The sequence below is a fragment of the Corythoichthys intestinalis genome, chromosome 15 (assembly GCF_030265065.1).
Source record: "Corythoichthys intestinalis isolate RoL2023-P3 chromosome 15, ASM3026506v1, whole genome shotgun sequence".
NCBI lineage: Eukaryota > Metazoa > Chordata > Actinopteri > Syngnathiformes > Syngnathidae > Corythoichthys > Corythoichthys intestinalis.
Window position 1 is genome coordinate 16,144,146 of NC_080409.1, and position 20,546 is coordinate 16,164,691.

Sequence of the window (20,546 nt, forward strand, 5' to 3'; positions counted from 1 at the left end):
CGGTATTCGATTCGCTATTTTTCTTGTGTCAAAAATGCAGCCAGAAGCGGGTTGGCGCAGCAGCGCTCACCCCCTCCCGTTTGTTGCTGTGTGTGAAAATGACGCTATCGGCTACCCAGCCATTCATTTTCCATGCCGCTTTTCCTCACGAGGGTCGCGGAGGTGCTGGAGCCTATTAACCCAAAAACAAATATTCCAAACATAAGGCGTACTGTTCTTCAATTTATTGAGCTCTCAAATCGTGGTAAGTGTAATATACAAAATGAATACATTTAAAATGTTGTCCAATTAGATTTTTCCATGTGAGTAGCTTCAACAGATTAGCACCATGGAAACAGTTCGCCAAAAACAAAACACACATTTTCCTTTCAAATTCAATATACAAACTTACTAAAAGCTTACAAAGATGAATGTTAACCTAAGCTTAGCTGGGAGAGCAACTTCGTTGAGTGTGACAGCCGGAGAGTGAGAAAGCAAGCTTGATTCGCTTGAAAGAAGGGGAAAAAGTGATAGCGCCAAAGATCGCTAATTGCGAAAGATGATCTTGCCCTAAGCACAAATCCATGTTCACTGGATCAAGGAGAGGTCTCACTCCCAATGTTTTTTTTTTTTTTTTTTTTTTTTTTTTTTAAAGATGATATTATAGTATTGACATTTTAACTAACTTATACATTTTTAACTAACTTATGAATTCTTTATGTTCTTTTTAACACAAAGGCATGACATCATGTAGACCAGACATGTCCAAAGTCCGGCCCGGGGGCCATATGCGGCCCGTGAACAAATTTCATCTGGCCCCCAGCCTCTGTCATAAAATCAATAACGTCAGGCCCACACACAGACCTAATAAATTGGTCAGCAGTACTGCTATGAAATAGCTTACACACTAAATGCTGCTCCTCATTTACCCACTAAAAGGCAGTACAGCAGCACTCTTAAGCAACATTACCCCGTGTGACCCTTTACTCTCAATTTTCTAAAATGGCGACAATCAACAACAAAAAAAGAAAGTTGACTGCGACTGCCGACGCTTGAAGGATAGGTGGAAATTGGACTATTTCTTCACTAAAATACGCAACAACTGTGTCTGCCTCATTTGCAAAGAGACAGTCTCTGCTTTTAAAGAGTTCAATGTGAGGCAATATTACCAAAAAACGACACGCTGACATGTACGACAAGATTACAGGGAAGATACATAGCGATAAATTGAAGCAACTTGAAACTAGTTTATTTTCACAGCAGCAGTATTTCCCAAGAGCCCGAGATTCAAAAGCGTATGCCACTAAGGCTAGTTGCGAGATTATTAATTTAAAAAAATTAAAAAGCAAATGTGACACACAGAATTGCTTGCTAAAAGTTGCTTAAACATATTGTTCTATGTAAAGGACGTCAGCCAAGGTCGGCCCCCCACATTTTTACCACACCAAATCTGGCCCCCTTTGCAAAAAGTTTGGACACCCCTGATGTAGACACACACAGTGGCTGAAAATGGCGAAACTTCACTTAAGCTTTTCCACCCTCAAAAAAAAGTATGCAGTATAAATTTTTTTTAAAATTTATTCAGAAGTGTTTTTACTTTTTTATAGAAATTATTTTTTTCTTGCTCTAATCTTGAGCAACTTGAGCTGTGGCTGTGAGTATAGTCTGTATAGTTATATTTAGTTTAATTGTATTTCAATTTTTTTTTTTATTGATAATTTATTTATTTTAACAATGTATTCATGTTCCAATTTGCAACTATGGTCTGAAATAAAAAAATCCTGTTCAATGGAAAAAAGTTATATATTTTTTTGGGAGCTATAATTGAAATACCGTGATACCGTGAAACCGCGGTATTTTTGCTCACGGTTATCGAACCGTCAAAATATCATACCGGCACATGCCTAGTTATAATTGCCTAAGTCATCTCTTTGACTTCTAAATTGTTGCCACGACAACAGAGCCGGGGGTGACTTTCAGGGGAAGACAGGAAAACTTCACGCAGGCACCGTGCTCTTCCGCGGGCACGCCTCCACCTGGAGCTCCCAAGAAAAAATGTTTTTGTGTGTGTGTGTGTGTGTGTGTGTGTTTGTTTCCCCCCAAAATTAAAATATGTGTAAGTGGTCAGTGAAGTTGATTTGGGTTTATTTATGTTTTTGGTTGGGTGATCAGTGTTCCCAGTTGGTCCACCCCGGAAAGTTGAAAACGGCTAAAAACTGACACCACACGCCAGTTTTTTTACATGCAGACTTTACACAAAAATTGACGAATACACTACCTGGGCATCAGGGTGCAAAAATCAGTCAACTGGGGAAGAGATGGCGCAAGAACTGGGTATACTGGATGTTTATGGAATAAAGAATAAAGAATAGGATTATTTCCACCAGATTCATGTTTTTGCACCGTTTTGCAGTTTTTATTAAATCTACGGCACATCAAAAATATAATTACTATTCATCTTATTCAAGCAAATTGTACTTTTAGACTCGCTTTTTCTCCAGACTATGCTAGGCTGGTTTTATTTCTTAAATTTTCAGATTTTATCTGTTTTACTAGCCGTTTTGACTTTTATCAGGATGCGTTTTTTTTTTTTTTTTTTCTTAAAGTCATTGCATAATACTTTCTTTCCTTCTATTTATCATGAACTATGTTTATCGTTGTTGTGAAGCACTTTGAGGAAGTGCTAATGAAAGATAAATTTGACTTGATTTGATTTTTTTCCCGTGATTATTGGGATCAATAACTGGCCAGTGGCTAATTTCCCTTATTGTCTATCCCTGGTAATGATAAAAAACATACCGATATATGAGTCTTGTAGACGTAGTGCTCTCCTCGTCTTTTGGTAATGAGCAGCATCTTGTCAAACAGGAAGAGTGTCCGACTGTTCTTGGCCCGCAGGACGTGAAAGGTCCCCTCCAACACAAGCTCACCATAAGTCGTCAGATCAGGACCCTTCCAGTTGATCAAAAGGGACTGGATCTCCTTCACGTGCATATGGAAACAACTAAAAGCTGTCCAGCTACTGCCTGAAGATGTACTGATTTTGTACATTCATGGAAACAAACCTGCACTCTAACAGCGTGTTCGTGTTTCCTCTTCATGTCGTTGATGTACCAGGCCACCCCCGTCATGGTGTCTATAGCTTCCTGGACCACCTCATAACCGTCTTCGTCTGGGCCAAAGTGCTTTGCAATTTCCTTTCAAATGACACAAAAGAGAACGAAGAAAATGTGATGTGGTATTCGAAGTAGAGCAAACCACTGAGCACAATGTATACCTGGAGCAGCAGGTGATATTTAAGGATCCTCTGCACTGGCTTGAGGAGGAAAGAACCCAAAGGGAGGGAACGCTTCAGAGCAGCCTGACGATCCTTGAAGAACTTTGCCAAGGTTTTATTCCTCATGCAGTCAGTTAGTGCTGCTACTGAACTGGAGGATTGTGGGGGGAAAATGTTTACCAGGACAGCAACGTGATCATATATATTTCTATATGTTTGCACTTCTTACTTTGGATAGTTGTTGCAATATTGGGTGTAGATTTCAAAATATTCACTCTGGAGGAGTAAAAAACAATGACACATGTATTTGTCGGTTTTTCTAAAGAGCGCTGTGAAGAGGATAAGAACACTCACCTTATCTACAAAGCATTGGGCGACAGCAACAGGGTCGTTATCACACATGTCCAAAGACTGCAACAGCTCACTGAAAGAGGTGCAACAAACCAAGCGAAGATGAAACTTATAAAATCCACTTATTAAAGAAAAATAATACATACATGAGTTCCCATGGTGAAACTCAAGCACGCAGAAATATCCTGTAATGCTCTTTTTTGCCACTAGTGGGTAGTGCACACTGTAAAATAGGAGCACTGCTATGGATCAAACCCACACTTTTTTCTCCCATCCATTTACTTGTATTGAACTACCAATAATGACACTGTTAGAACATCTTCCAGCATAAACTCTATAGTTTTCATCATATTGAACATGATCTCTTTCAGTGCCACTGATGATGATGTGTTTCTTTTCATCCTTTTACCGTAAATTTAAATGTGTTTTTCACTATTTTATCACTAGTACACATCTAATCGATTTGAACCGGGAAGGTGGGATTTTGCCAACCCTCCCACTTCACTTGGACATCTATCGCTGTCAATGGCAGCCACTGAGTTGATAAGGAATTGCACCTTTTTTATTTCTAATTTGGGAAAGCACATGTCATTTGTCAGAGGAGCGAGATTAAACCAAGTACAACTGAGAAATTAATGAAAATGTAAATCACTCTTTAAATCATAAAATAGTAATGTGCATAAATACTAGATTTTCAGTTTTTTTGTAAAGGGGCTACTTGAAAATTAAAGGATAAAGTCTACATTTTAGGTTTTGAAAAATCATTATTATCATTATTCATTAACTCGAGTTAGATAAGTAAAAAAAAATATATATATATATATATATATATATATATATATATATATATATATTAGGGCTGTCAAAATTATCGTGTTAACGGGCGTTAATTAATTTTTTTAATTAATCACGTTAAAATACTTGACGCAATTAACGCAGATGTCCCGCTCAGACAGATTTAAATGACAATACACTGAAACGCTCACTTGTTGTTATGGAGTTTTGCCGCCCTCTGCTGGCGCTTGGGTGAATGACCATCTCGCATATTGCCTCAAACAGATTACAATGAGGCCGTTTATGGACATTAAGAGTGAAGAGAATGCCACTGGCCGCTTGGGGGCAGCGCCGTTCCATACTGATGTTATTTCTTCTAAACGTGGGAGAATTAGTAGTTGTGAGACGTTTATGCTGTAATCACAATGCAATGCAAATTGCTATTTGTGCTCCACACATATTTCGGTAAGTTTTCTCTCTTTTAGTGGCAATTATGTGTCTCTTGTTGTATTTTGGGTAAGATATGTACAGATACTGTAAGTATCGTTTAGTGAAAGCACAACAAAAATAATATTCCTATCTCTCCCCCAAAAAATAATGTTCACAAAAAGAAAAGCACTTCAGTCTATAGTAATGAGGCCCTATTCTGACACACAGTTAAACAACAATGCGAAATGAACTGGCATTCCATATCAAAATAGCTATGCAAAATACACGTAAAACTTAGACTTTGGTCACTCTATTTTTATTATTGTTATTTTTATTCTTATTCTTATTATTATATTAGCTCTACTTTTGATTGAAAATTTTACAAATTTTATTCAAACGAAAACATGAAGAGGGGTTTTAATATAAAATTACTATAACTTGTAACTATAACATTTATCGTTTAAGAACTACAAGTCTTTCTATCCGTGGATCACTTTAACAGAAAGAATGTTAATGCCATTTGTGGATTTATTGTTACAATAAACAAATACAGTACTTATGTACAGTATATTGTACGTATATATCCGTCGTGTGTCTTATCTTTCCATTCCAACAATAATTTACAGAAAAATATGGCATATTTTAGAGATGGTTTGAATTGCGATTAATTGCAATTAATTACGATTAATTAATTTTTAAGCTGTAATTAACTCGATTAAAAATTTTAATCGTTTGACAGCCCTAATATATATATATATATATATATATATATATATATATATATACACACACCAAATTTTGCTGCTTCGAGGATTCGTTTACTTAGAGTGGCGTGGTAATGGTTTCTTTTGGAAGTGTCTGCATTTAGTTTTATTGATTTGGGTGGATACACTTCCCTCTAGTGGCAACATTCAATATGATATAATTCATCTAACATGGCTGAATCCAGCTGCTCCCTGTTAAGGCAAACATAAGGTTTTATGTTTTTGAGCTCACATGATTGGTAATGCTTTTGCAATTTAGTTTGGAGGTATATTTAGCAGTTTTTTGTGGGAATATGTGTTTAAATGATTGATTCAGAGCATTGCAAAATAATTTTTATAAAGTAGCATTTTATAGCATTTATGCAAGCAGACTTTTGCTGTGCAAGTCAGCCAATTGTTCTTTTGTTGCACTTAGAGTCTCATTTTGTAAAATTTTTTTAAACCGTTTGAGGCCAAACTAAGGCATGTTAATTTATTTTTAAATGCATTTATTGCTCCTTTGAAATGAAAGTGCAATTCTGCATAATTTGAAAAAAAAATACTCTGGAATTTTATTTTGTATTTTCATTTAAGGCTTTTGAAAATGCAATCTTAGCAAGCCTATGTTTTACATCTCCTAAAATTTATTTTGCAAGTCATTAAATGTTCCTAGACCGATTACTCGATTATTCAAACTAACTGAACGATAGATTAATCGATTACTTAAATAACCGATAGCTGCAGCCCTAATAACATCCCTTGAAATTTAAGGCAGGTTAGCTATAGGTTTTATTTTTTCTGGTTTTGAGAGAATGAACCTCTTTGCATCAGCATAGCATTTTAAAAATAACCAAACAGAGAACAAAAAAACTCTGTAGCTGTGATTCAAGTGGGAAGTATTTTGAACAAGGGAAACAAATACTGCAAAAGAAAATACCAAACAAAAATAATTCCGTGCCTTTCAAAGTGGTTTTAGATTTTAAAAATCCTAAATTTTCGGGCTTGTGTGGATTTACCCGAGTAGCTCCACACTATGAGAGGAATGTTACTGTGTGTTTTGGCAAGTAGTAGGGTCAGCAATGGCCACCAGCTGACGTAAATTGTGTTTACTGTCTTCAGTCCCTGCATGGAGTCAGTGGGTGAAATATCAGCACTTCATGAAAGGCCAAATTTATATAGTCATTTTGTCATACACTTTAACAAACTAAAATATATAAATATATATTGCATATGCAAAGAAGTACTGCACATGTACTGTAAAGGGGAATTGTGAGGGGAATTCTGATTTCATGTTTTTCCGCTTCATTTTTCCTAATCATAAATTCAGAGTAAAATCAAAATAATGCTACTCAGTATGGTTACAGAGCAGAGGACATACCTGTTGAATTCATAGATGTCTTCAATATTTCCAAAAAGAGCACACACATTCTCTGGACGTATGGGAAGGTTGTTCATATCAATAATGTGAGCCAAATAGTCCTGGAAAACAGAAGTGGAGATGCCATCACGTCAAAGTTATTGCAGAATGTGTTGATATTTGGCTTGTGTGTTGTACAGTCTAATCCTGACACTTGCAGATAAATACCACTGGAGAGAGCAAGAATGTGCTTGTTCGATCTAATTTACTGTGACGGTCATACGTATCACATCTGTTATCACATGCCATTTGATTTTAAGTAATATTATAACAATTTGATGTATCTATTTAGTTTTAGAATGAATGGAAAATTAAACTTTTACGAGATGTGATCCTTTAAAAGAATTTGCTGTATTTATTTATAGGCTGACGTAACTGACAGAGACCATAAACATGCACTGCTCATTCCCCTCCTGGGACTCAACTCTGTTGACTTCCTTCCAGGGCAGATGAAACTAATTGCAAATCCACAGGAGCCAAAAATGTCAACATCAGGATGACGACACGCCATCATGTTCAGTTACACACTCGTGTCATACAAACAAACAGCTGGGAATGCAGACGGAGACAAAAGGCACATATGTGGAGAAAAAATAAGTACTGTACTCTCACAATATGTTCTGACATCCAGATGGTGTGCTGCCAAGACATATGGAAAAAGATGTACATCTAGTGCAGGCCACATCTACAATTGAGAGAATTGCACAGCATTATGGATGAAGATTCCTGCGCCATGAGAGCACCACACACACGACCTTTAGCAACGTGTGGGAGATATGGAGACTCACTTCTTGCAATTCTTGCAGCAACTTTTGATTCCAACTTTAGCATGCCAGCAACACTTGATGCGATTTTATTAAAAAAAAAAAAAAATGTTAAAGGGATGCTTCCGTTCTTGTTCCTACAACGAATGCCTGGTATGAGCCTATGAGGACTTGTAGGCAAGCTGAAACCAGGTGTTGGGGATGTATTTGGCTATGTGAAACCATCTGAGTCAAACAGCTGTTCTTTCCACTCCCACTGATTGGACAGTTGAGAACGAGAAGCATGTGAGCGAGTGATAAAACAACATTTCAAAAGAACGGATGGACACAGTTTCAACAGCTGTCACTGGGTTATGTGTCATATCAAGACAGTGCTTGGATGATGTCATGGACTAAGTTTCTCATATTTTCTTTCATTCGAGCTGCTGCAGTGTAAAGATAAAGTAACTCATGAGATCAACGTTATTAAGGATGCGTTGTCATTACAAAAAGCTTAGCGGCAGCGGATACATCTGTACAGAATAGGTTCTCACATAGCCTGTGGAAAACCCCAAATTTGTATCACGGGACCGGTGCTTATGTTGGCTACAAGTGCTTTCTATGACTGTACAGTTGTGTCCAGACTAGGCATGTCAGCCATAACACTAAGAGGCCATGATTTGATGTGTGCTTGTCAGAGGTTAGAATCAGACATCAGTGTGCTGCGAGACAAGATGAGGAAAGGGGCTTGTTGGTTGACAGCCAGTCTGTTTTACAAATGCTGCACATGCTAAACACATTACAATTAGTGGCGGGGGATTGTCTGACAGCTAAGTGCACCCGTTTCTATGCTATAGGCATGACTGAGGTCCATGGAGGTTTCTCTTTCAGATGGTTTGTTTCCAGCCAACAAAAAGAGCTAAGAGATGATTGAATTGTTGAGTCGCAAAATCATTTTTCAACACATCGCATCCACATGATAGACTTGGTTCGAAAGTAAAGCTTAGGCCACGAAAGACTTGCGTTGTCTAAAAGTTAAAACATCAAATATGAGCACACTCACTGCAACATAAATAAACACGACATGACCAGACCATAAATGATCCCACAGTCGATTATTATAGACTAGAAATCTTTCAGTTACGCATAGACTTCATAATGATATTGACAGGTCACATTTGACCTTCACTGCACCACGCCTTCAAGTTGGGGGCCATCCCACAATCCGCTTCAGTTATTCGCAGTCGGTCGCAGTGACACATGCAGCAATCCAATGCCGAATTTATGTTGAAAAATTACAAAAGCTGTACCGAATACAAACAGAACAGATTGTGATTTATGATTTGAACAGGAGTGATTTGTTCGAGGATTCAAGGTAATTATTATATTTTTCTTTTTTTCACAAGAATTTTCAACATAAAAAAGGTCTTTGTTGTAAGGCTACCGCCACATTGTCTAACAGACTGGCATCATTCTTTGACATATTTACATAAATTAAATGCTAACTGCACGTTTTTTTCTGTTTTTAACCAAGAATTGAGACTGTCTTACGTCCATATCTATAGACCCTACCCACCGACGTCACAAAATCACGTGCTCGCTGTATGGTTCCGCCCCCTTGTCTGTCATTTTGTGTCTGTATTATCAATGGTCTCAATTGATCGAGCAATTTATAATGCATTTCATGGAAGACCCGGTGCTTTCGGATGCCGTAAACTCACTTGATGCGTTGCATAAAAGGCGTTAATGTGGAAAAGCTTCAGTTTATCCATTCGCCAGATCCATATTTGATGCCTAAATCGATGTTTTTCGACCCGCTGTCTCCGCCGTATTTGCCTGACATCTGCTAGCTACCATGACATATACAACTATCTTGTCCACACAAAATCAGCCTATTCTCACGAAAGTTTGAAAAACTTTAAGAGCTTGGAGGCTTATAAATACTTCGTTGCTGGTTGGGTGAAACAGGTCGTCGTCCACGAAAATTCGGCAGGAATCTATCTTGTGCTTGGAAAGGTGAGTTACGAAATTTTCAATTCAAAATCTTTTGTTATTGCTAACATCCACTGTCAAGTCTAATGTATTTCATGTCGTTTGTCAATGGAGTTAGGGCTTTTAATGTTTATATGGTTTAGCGATAGCACTCACTACATACATACGTGTATGTTGTCTGCGATTAGCCTAGCAAGGATCTTAATTGTGGTTGTCAGCCCAAAACCCTCTAAATATATATTAAATGCATCTTACCAGATATAAAATGACTACTACATAATCTGTGGTAATCGTTTGGAGCCCAGTTTTCTCGTCGAATTGCAGCAGCCCATCTCGCTCTCTTCTCTCCGGGTCTCTCGGAATCCCGTAGAACTTCAAGTCTCTCCGTCTTCTCCGTCTATCTTCTCTGTTATTGCAACCGACCGCCACACACGCCTTCACCATTTTGATTATTAATGTTAACGAGCAGAAAAACACGTCGTAAATAGGAGGAATGTACGTAGCCGTAACAGGTAAACATGATGTGTTGACGGACAATTGGGCGGCACCAGTCAGGAGGAAGGAGTTGTGACGTCACGTGGATAGGGTCTATAAGGAATTCAGGGATTTAAGCATTTATTCACATGAATTTTCACCCAAAAAGCTCTGTTTACATATGGCGGCCGCCACATTGACTAACAGACTAGCATCGGACTTCGACATATTTACGTAAAATAAAAGCTAACTGCATGTTTTCTCGTTTTTTTTTTTTTTTTTTAAACCAAGAATTAAGACTGTTTTATGTCCATATCTATAAAGAATTCAGGGATTTAAGCATTTATACATCAAAATTTTCACCGGAAAAGCTTTGTTTACATATGGAGGCCGCCACATTGAATTACAAACTAGCATCATACTTCGACATATTCATGTAAAATAAATGCTAACTGCACGAATTTTTTTGCTTTTAACCAAGAATCAAGACTGTTTTACGTCCATATCTATAAAAAATTTCAGGGATTTAAGCATTTATTCACAAGAATTTTCAACGAAAAAAGCTCTTTGTCCGTGATTCCACTTGGTCAGCATTGACGGCCACGCCAACAATGCTGGCCCCCTATTAATCGGCCCCGCACACCGTATCCCGTCAATATCATTATGAATTCTATAAGTTAGGAATGTCTCTGATCCAATCACGAGATCTGAAATCAGGCCAATCGGGCCATTTTTCATAGGATCGGAATCGGGTCAAAATGTTTGGGTTTTTAATTTTTAAAAAAATATTCTTTTTACATTTTTAATGAAAAAAATAAAATTATTACTATTTTTAAGGGTTGAAAAGTCACAAAATAATCCAGATATACAATAGCATTGCCAAAAGAAACAAAAATATTAGGGCTGTCAAACGATTAAATTTTTCAATCGAGTTAATTACAGCTTAAAAATTAATTAATCGTAATTAATCGCAATTCAAACCATCTATAAAATATGTCATATTTTTCTGTTAATTATTGTTGGAATGGAAAGATAAGACAAGACGGATATATACATTCATTATATGGTACATAAGTACTGTATTTGTTTATTATAACAACAAATCAACATGATGGCATTAACATTATTAACATTCTGTTAAAGCGATCCATGGATAGAAAGACTTGTAGTTCTTAAAAGATAAATGTTCGTACAAGTTATACAAATTTTATATTAAAACCCCTCCTAATGTTTTCGTTTTAATAAAATTTGTAAAATTATTCATCAAAAAATAAACTAGTAGCTCGCCATTTTTGATGTCAATAACTACACAATTCTCATGGTGCTGAAACCCATAAAATCAATCACACCCAAGCGCCAGCAGAGGGTGACGGACACACAAAAAAACAAGTAACAAGTGGACATTACACTGTGGTCCTGTAACATGTTTGGAACTTTTGTTCTAATTAAAAAAATAATAATAATAAAATTAAAATAAATAAATAAAAATCAATTTTATGAAAATACTCCCCCCCACCCCCCAGTATCAGATCGGGACTCTGTATCGACAGATTCTCAAAATAATAAGTAACTCAAACTCGAGTGCCAAAATTTGAGATCTGAACGTCCCTACTTTCAATCATTACATACAGTACATTTGGCAAACGTCAGATCTATTATATCAGTGGTTCAAGTACCACCACTGGTATGCGGGCTCCGTCCCTTTTTGAATCCACTACAGAGTGCATTAATTGAAGAACAGTACAGTTCAGTTGTATTTAACTTAAATGACAAAGGATTCACATTTAATGTTTAAGAACCATTTCTTCTCAAATATTTAGGAACAACTTGTAGGTGTACCAATGAGTCACTGTTGGCCCTGATCGTGGTACTCTGTGAGTCAAGTATTCTTTGGGGTTTCGCTGTACAGTAAACACAACAATGACTTACCTCAACAATGCTGCGCAGATCCTTGACGTACATGCGCTCCGTCTCAATGATCTCCATGACAACTCTGTCAACGTGGGTCAGTTTTGGGTTGGGTGCCATTGTTTCAGTGATGACAGGCGAAGCAGGTATGTGAAGGATCGGTGCGCGTGCCTGCCTATTGGATCTGGCGTTGTTGTTATTCCACTGGTTGCTGATCAGGTGCGGCTTTGATAGTTCGCTGGATCCTGCGAGGCCAGGACTCTGGGCCCTTGTCTGCTCTGCAGCGCATTCAGCTGGACTCAGTTCCAGGTTGATGTCCTCCTCACTCGGTATGGGTGGTGTGCAGGAGGAAGGAAGGGTCACTGTGCTCCCGAAAAGGCTGTGACTGTCACGGGACGATCCAGAAGACAAGGTGGACACTAGACTTACTGGACGTTCACCCTCTCCATCTGATGGCTCTGCACATAGTTGGTTGTAACAGTCTTGACCCAAGTCCACATTTGTTTGTTCATGTTCTCCAGAGGAGAGGGGCGAGGGTAACCGAAAATATTCTGTAAGGATTAAAGGAATACAAACAAAAGAGCAGATGTCAATTGGGATATCAGACAAAACTTACTTTTCTTCAGAAATCTTTATCCTTATTTTGGTTAATTTCAGATGTCAAAGCACAGTATGTACAGTATGACGTGTTGTGCGATATCAGCATATTTCCCAAGACTTATAATTTTCTTTGGCTATTTTTAAAAGGTTTGCAACAGCAGGCTCAGTGCTTCCTGAGTTGAGTTATTTTTCTGAGTGCAAAGGCAGACAGACGATAATCTAATATAGAACTTGCACATAGCAGGACTTTCTTATATCATAAACACTGTACTATCAATGCATAAGTGTGCATATGTCTATGTAACCTAGCAACATTTAAAAAGAAAGACTAAGTTTTGATCAAAAGGAGAAGGCCTTGTCAGTATACCACAGTGTTGGGCTTTTGGCTGTACGAACAGGAGAGCTTCCTTTCACTTTGCCAAGGGCTTGTTAAAGAGTTTAGTGCACACTATTCACTCCTAAAAAAGCCTTATTTGGCACATTTTCTGCTTTTCATTGTGGATGTGGACGAGTTAAACACTGCGACCACTGCCTGCCGAAAAACAGGAGAACAAAAGACGATGAGCGGGCAAGAAAGACGTTTCGTACAAAGGATGACACAAAGGATGACACAAAAAAAGAGAAAGAACACCTGAAAAGGTATAGTAACATTGAAGTGTGCGCCCATTATATTTTTGCATCTTTATAACTGTCTGATGTTTATCAGTGTTTATGTGCTGTGTGCTAAGAGTGCCTGCTAACAATGTAGCCTATCGTGAAGCGTGCACAAACATCAGCATACAGGTAGTCCCCGGGTTATGAACGATTTCCATTCCTACGCTAGCGACGTAACACAAGTCAGAATTAACCCAAAATAGCTATTCAAAAAGTCCAAAAGTATTGTATTTTGTTTAATGATGGCGGATAAACTGCCCTCTGGTGCAACGTTGGGTCTGGCTGGACTGTCGCCTTGTGTGACTTGACTCAGACATCTGACATGGATAAAGGGTAGCTGCACTCTGGTTTGGTGAACATTAGATTGTAAGTTGTTTCAGCTAATATATGTTTGTGTATGCATTTGTAATTAAGCTTAGAGCTACACTTTGTGGAGTTACGCGTGAGGGATTTGCTATGAGAATTGTAATACGTTAGAATTCGTAGCATTTAAGCTAGCACACGTTTGTTAGGCATCTTAGGATAATTTAATCTACTAAATGTACATATTTATCAGACTAGATGGACGTTTGAACACCGAATGTTTTGTGTCAAGTGTTGTAAAAATGTGTGTCGTTTTTAAAATAAATGTACATATGTGTGTTACAGCTTTACAAATTGTCAAAGGTGAAGGAAGTAAAAAGCTTTAAAAAGCACAATTTTCTTGTTTGCTGTCTGTAAAGCTGAACAACTTCACATTTAGTGAGGACAGAACGTGTCATATTAATAAAGTAAAAAATAAGATACTGTGAGGTACAATAAGGTACTGTTTACGCAACAACAACAAAACACGACTGGAGACAGAAGGGCGGAGACTCCGGAGTTGTAGAGTCAAAATCGCGCAAGTCAAGTTTGTTGTAACCCGGGGACTACCTGTATTTGTCATCGATATGCAACTGTGAGTAATACTGTATATAAGGATGGAAGTATGATAAACGGTTCTTCTCTACATTGTTTTCTTCGTCTCTTTGTTATGATTGAGACGCTGATTCTTTTCCTAATTCGGACGCTATATCCAGTGGTCGTGTCGGCTTTCAACAAAATAAGTAAAAAAAGTCCATTTGCTCTAGTGACCTTTTTTGTGACCTGAAGGTTTTGTGCTAATAGTGAGTGCTATTTCTACTTATCCATAATTCCATCTGCATTACCAAACAGCGCCAAAGTATGATGTTGCCCCCAACATTCTTGACAATACCATCATGTTTTTGTTGCATTTGTGTTCACAAAACGTTTTGAATTATGGTTAAAACAAACAAACATACTAAAAAACAAACTTAGTTTCATCGGATCACAACATATTTTCCACCATGTGGTTGAGATAGTTTGTAAAGGATAAAGATAAGTATCAAATCCAAAGGAATCATGAGCTTGTCAACAGTGTCAGCTCTGTCAATGCCTTGGACAAATTGTGGTTATCTAGGTTAAATTATTAGTCCCATTTCAGATAATGGTGAGTGACAGCTCTTGGCTTAGAAGATCTATATTTCAAATTGTTCAAATAAAACAGAGTTGCAACACTTTTTGTTTTTGACTTTAACACATATAACACTGACTGCTTAATGCACACCCCATGTCTTGGAAAGCAGAAAGAGATAAAAATGATGAGATGAAAATAGTGGAAGGAGAGAAGATTTGTTTACATAGCCTTTGAGCCTGATTTAAATCATAAAGATATACATATTCAGTTTCACATCCTGCCTGACAAGGAGAGATTTTTTCCTCACTGGCATTCAAAAATATATGAAGTCATAGCAGTGTGAGACTGTGTGGTACTGAGATGCCACTGTAAGCAGAGCTTAATTTCCTGAAGTATTTGTAATGAGCATAGAGGTCAACCCCGTTGTCAATGTAGTTTTCCGTCGAACCAATAAACTTAATGGAATGAAACTACAATTAGGAAGAGAAATGGTTCAGGTAAAGTCTATTTCCAAGTGGGGATAAAGAAAATAATTCGGTGCTGACAGCTGACAGATGAAGCTCAAGTTGTCAACTCAAAAACCCATTTGTTAAAATCAGCGTTGACATGACTTGGCATCAATGCTCCTTGTTAAAGAGGCAGCACTGAAATTCAGCCAACATTTGAAAATTTGAGCATTATACTCAAGAAAAATATGTAAGAGGTGAAGGGATTCATTCATACCCAGCATAGCCAGTTGAATCGATTAAAAATACAACATAGTATTGTTCTCCTTGGAATTAAACAAGCCAGAAAAGTCACAAGAGAGCAGAGAAAAGCTGTCAAAGAAGTTTGACGGATGAATGATGGTCTTCCAGGTTATTCACAAGCACGCACATTTGGCACACCCCTACTTTCCGTGACTCAGTCCTGAGGCTGAGAGAGGCTTAAACTGTCTACTTGCTCCACTATCCACGCTAATGTGTTCCAAGGCAATGTAGTGGAAGAAATAGAAGAGCAACCTGGGGGGAGATGACCACTGTTTATGCCCCATGACAAACCACAGGGTTGATGGTGCAAAAAAAGGGAGGGAGGAAAGAGGTGAGCTATTACACACCAATTCGAAAGACCCATGTACTACCTTAGCTATCCGTATGTCTCTGAAGCACTCCTATGTCTGGCCAATGAAACTCATTTCCCCTTTCTTTCTCACCTCCCACCCAAATATTCCTCTATAATCACTCCGTTGTGCTACAGGGTTCTACAGTAAAAGGGAAATGGCCCACTAAGCATTAGAAGCCAAAAAATGAGTAATGTTCTTGCAGTCTCAAGTCAACAATCATATTCAAAACGGAACCGCTAAAAAGCATTTTCAAAGGAGGACTATTGTCGAACATAAGATCACTACTTTGTTAATCTTAAATCCCGAAGCACCAGACCAGCTCAGCTTTGATCAACCACTAAAGATAGGGAGAAGTTATCTGTGAGTGAAACCACTCGCCACATGCTTCCCATCAACAGATCACTCAGCCATTGCAGTTGAATGCTAAGTAGTTTAATTCCATACATAAATGCAGAAGAAATATTACTTGTGATCTTCAGAGAAGTCTTCACCCACTGTGAATAAGTGAGTGAGGATGAGAAGGGTTGCAGTCTTGAGTCGCCTCAACATCTGCAAACAATTGCCGTGATTCTCAGCAGGATGTGTAGACACATTGACAAGGCCAGACCGATTACAGTGTCACTTCTTTAAGATATGTAATCAAACTGTATTAAAATTAAAGTTTAAGCAAAACCACAACAACAGCCATTGGGTTTTGGACTTCTATTTTGTAGATGGCAAACACTGCTTTTACGGCTTTTGTCCGTTTGCAACAAAACAAACATATTTGGATTTGATTGTAATCTGGTCTTCTGGTTATTGGAAAAAACACATTAGTAAGAAATGCAGTGAAACACGGTTTCAAACGAAGTACAAAATATTAGTATGTACATTGACCATCACACCTAACAAATCACCGTAAATTTTAAGGCCTACGTATATGGCAGAAAAAACACAAATAAGGGTGTCTAGATGCTGTCGTTGCAGTTTTATCGGGCAATATGCCCCCGTACTATTTTTAATTTGTCCAATTTACCCCTGAGATCCCAGTTTACGGACACATCGCAACTGCTTTTGTTTCAACCCAGCCATAAAATCAGGGAAAGTAATTACAGAATTCGAATTCTTTCATTTTTAGCTTTGAATCATAAATTGATGTCTATCATATAGTTTAGAAAATAAAAACAACTTTATAAAGTTGCTCACTCGCGTGTTTTTAACTTTTAAACAAATCACCTCACAATGTAAAAACTGCGTCTGTAAATAGGTTACGGTTATTTACCTCATAACTATCGCTTTATTGGATTTTTTTTCTTACTGTTACATTTTCCCAACTTTTTAGATTAAAAAAATGATCCAAAAATTTTAAAAAAACAAAAAAAAACTTGATAAAGAAAATCTCAATCACTCGAATGTTCTGCGATTTTTGTCTTACGCTTCATGCGAAATAACTATTTTTAAGATATAAAAGCCAAACAAAGCCCGGTTGTGCCTATTCACAACTGTGTCTTTACACTCGGTGGTATATGCAGAACAGTTTTTGGACTGAAACAAGGTAAGTACGTGATAATATCTCGTGAAAATCAGTGTGTCTTTAATTGTGCTCACGCAACAAGTTACCCGAAATGAAGTACGAGCCAGAAAATAGACGTACGTAGACAAGGATTGGGGAAATCATCTTTGAGAAACAGATAAAATAAAGTTTTTGGTACAAAATGTTACTAGAAGTGTTTGTTATTTATTATGTGCCGGGATGGGTGTCCAAAACCTTTTTTTTAAAATGAGAAACTGAAATAAATATTCAAAGGTAGTAAATGGATGATTTTGGGGAGTTTATCCGATGTTAAATCTAGAGCGCTTGAAAAAGAAAAGAAAAAAAAAGAAAACCAGACAACAGCAAAATGTAGACCCTTATTTGTTTTAGAACCACACAAACATTGTGGTTAACTCTCAAACACAGACGATAAACATTAATCAAGTCAAGGCTACAGAGACAGTGTAGTATTTAGACTACATTCAAAACTTAACCAAAACTCATTCATAGCAGTGTTAAATTGAGTTTTACAATAACAAAACTAATCACTTAAAATACTCTTTTTATTTTTTAATGCATTAAATTTTATCAACTGTTCACCCCTATTTCTTACAGTGATAAATGCTAGGAAAAGTGCCACAAAAACACTTGTGGAACTACATTGTGCATCTCTGAATAACATTGAATGGATTCACATATAAAGTCAAAGCTACAGTAATTCATGGCAACAAGGATGACATTCCTTTTTTTGTGGGTTGCGTCCTTCAACATAAACCCTCTTTAAACTAGTTCTTCATTGTAGTTCAACAACAAACTGTTTGAGTTTGTACTGAATAATGATTAAAATAAGTTTGTTCCAACCTAGTTAATATTTCAGTCCCAATCTTAGACTGGATATTTACTCACAAAGGAGCTCAATGACTAATCAGCCTAAAGCTTGTTGTAAGGTAAAGTCTAGGCTAGTTTCTCCTTTCAGACCTAATGATGTAAACTGTTCACAGGCTCTGATGTCATAGCCTTGATTCCACAGATGAACAAAATACTGAAATGAACTTTCCATAGCACCTAACAATTACCCTTTCTTAAAGGTGCAGACACTGGAATGACAGTAATGAGCCACATCTTTGAGGTTGTAGGCTCAAAGAACATTCCTTAATATAGAAAATCTGGTTCGTGGAAAAGAAGTCTTAGAATGCTTACTTTATTGTACATCAAGATAAGAGTCATTGAAAATTCCAACCAAAACATTCTTTGACATGATCTTGCATATATCAGTACAAATAGTACCAAACTTGCTGATACGGACTACTCCACTCCCTTAAGAAACAATAAAGCACAGGATAAAACTATGACGCTTCACATTGCAAAATCTTGTGAGGATATGACTCATTTTTAGAGCAGGTCATCATACGAGCTTCAGTGTGGACCACAATTCAAATTCTGACACAAGAAAATATAATCTGCTTATTTACATGTCATCTGTTTCTCACAGTACAATAATAGAACTATAAAGACTGGACTCAGTGTTGCGAAATAAAATGGTGAACTACATTAGATGTGATTATATGAGTCTTTCCAAGGATTAATAGACTCAACTATTAACTCTCCATGTAGTTATAATATCCTTGAGTTCTGCATGATAACACAGAGAACAGCGATAAGAAGGGCTGCATACTGAAGCTTAGAATCTTTACAAAATCTGTCAACCCGTCTTCAGAACGAATAATCATTTCCCCACTTTGTCAAGATTACTGACTTAGATAAATAATAAAATAAAATAAACGATTAAGACTTTTAGCCATTATCGCGCTTGATACGAAATTTGCTTTCTTACAAAACTGGTATTTAATGGGGGGGGGGGGGGGGGGGTGAAATGCAAATGCTTCTTCTGAGTTCACAGGGATGCACAATCCTGCCGTCGAAAAACTGTGGGTGAGCAAAACAACTGCTGTCTAGTTTTTACTGCTACTAGCATGTCTGTCATTGGTTTCTGTGTTGAGCACCGGACACTGGAAAATAAAAATACGCCACCTGGGGGAGGGAAATAAAAAGGCTCTTGCTTGTTCTGACAGCAACACGCCATAAAACCATTCCTGCTTGATTAATACTGAGTCATATTCCAATAGACAAGAGACGCTGAATAACATCTTGCTTCACTTTGTATTTGAAGGGTGGACATCTATGAATTGTCTGTTGGACTTTTCGAAAACTGCATCAATCTTGAGGCTTCTACTAGGAGGAACTCCACAGAATTCTGGCACATTTATTGGTTACCGTTTTCAACTGAAACTTGTCAACCACTGGGAGAAAGGTCTACCAAGTAACGGACGAAGTGGAAGAGTCAAGGAGATTGCTTGAGAATAGATATTGAATGATAAGATAATAAACATATACCGTTTTACTCTAATTTGAAGGTTTTATCAAATTTTCTAGAAGTAATAAAAAATAAAATAAAAAATCCTCAAAATGCCATTATTCCTAACCGTTTCATCAAAATACTAGCTCCGTTGTTACAGGTTATAATAAAGCCCTTCCTTGCCATTTCCGTCCTCAATGCCCCCATACTCCACAGGAGACACAGTTATGTTCCTTTTCCTCATGGGGAAAAACTCCTCACCTGGTAATGTGAATGGCTACCCCACAAGGCACACAAGGGCTACAAGAAGAGGGTGTGCTCAAGGATTAGTCCATGAGGTCTTCACAGACCATTATTAAACAGCATGAGCCAAAATGCCAGGAATTACACAAAACCCAGATTAGTTTACTATACCTGAATGGAGGGAAGCATTTAAGTGCATTCAAAAGGCTTGTGTTCTAAATACACAGCACAAAGGTTTAAAATTTCATTGTAATTCTACCAGAATTTGCCCCACAAGTAGATTGTCATGTTAATAAGTAGCCCAAATGTGAGTAAATAAATGGCAGTGGACAGCAGAGTACATGCTAACACTGCATTCCACACTGACACTCAAGGTCAAAATGTTGGTCTGGGAAGCTTTGGGGAATTTTGGTGCTTTACAAGAAAAGTGATCAGTTTAAGTAGTCTGATTAAGTTTTTTTTTTGGAAAGAATGTATTTTGATAAAAGTGGCTATTTTGTTAAAAACGGGAACATTATGTAATTTCAGTCCATCC

The 20,546-nt window shown here is 37.5% G+C and overlaps 1 protein-coding gene across 2 annotated transcripts in view; it reads right to left on the reverse strand.

Moving 5' to 3' along the window:
* Window positions 1-20,546, reverse strand: part of LOC130931255 (pleckstrin homology domain-containing family G member 3) — a 54,413-nt gene that overhangs the window by 20,536 nt on the left and 13,331 nt on the right. For both annotated transcript variants that reach the window (XM_057859893.1, XM_057859892.1), the window contains exons 3-9: window positions 12,109-12,638; window positions 6,932-7,032; window positions 3,611-3,680; window positions 3,486-3,532; window positions 3,257-3,407; window positions 3,045-3,176; window positions 2,779-2,961 (exon numbers count right to left, since the gene is read on the reverse strand). In XM_057859893.1, coding sequence (XP_057715876.1) covers window positions 2,779-2,961; window positions 3,045-3,176; window positions 3,257-3,407; window positions 3,486-3,532; window positions 3,611-3,680; window positions 6,932-7,032; window positions 12,109-12,638 — 1,214 coding nt within the window. The remainder of the gene's footprint in view (window positions 1-2,778; window positions 2,962-3,044; window positions 3,177-3,256; window positions 3,408-3,485; window positions 3,533-3,610; window positions 3,681-6,931; window positions 7,033-12,108; window positions 12,639-20,546) is intronic.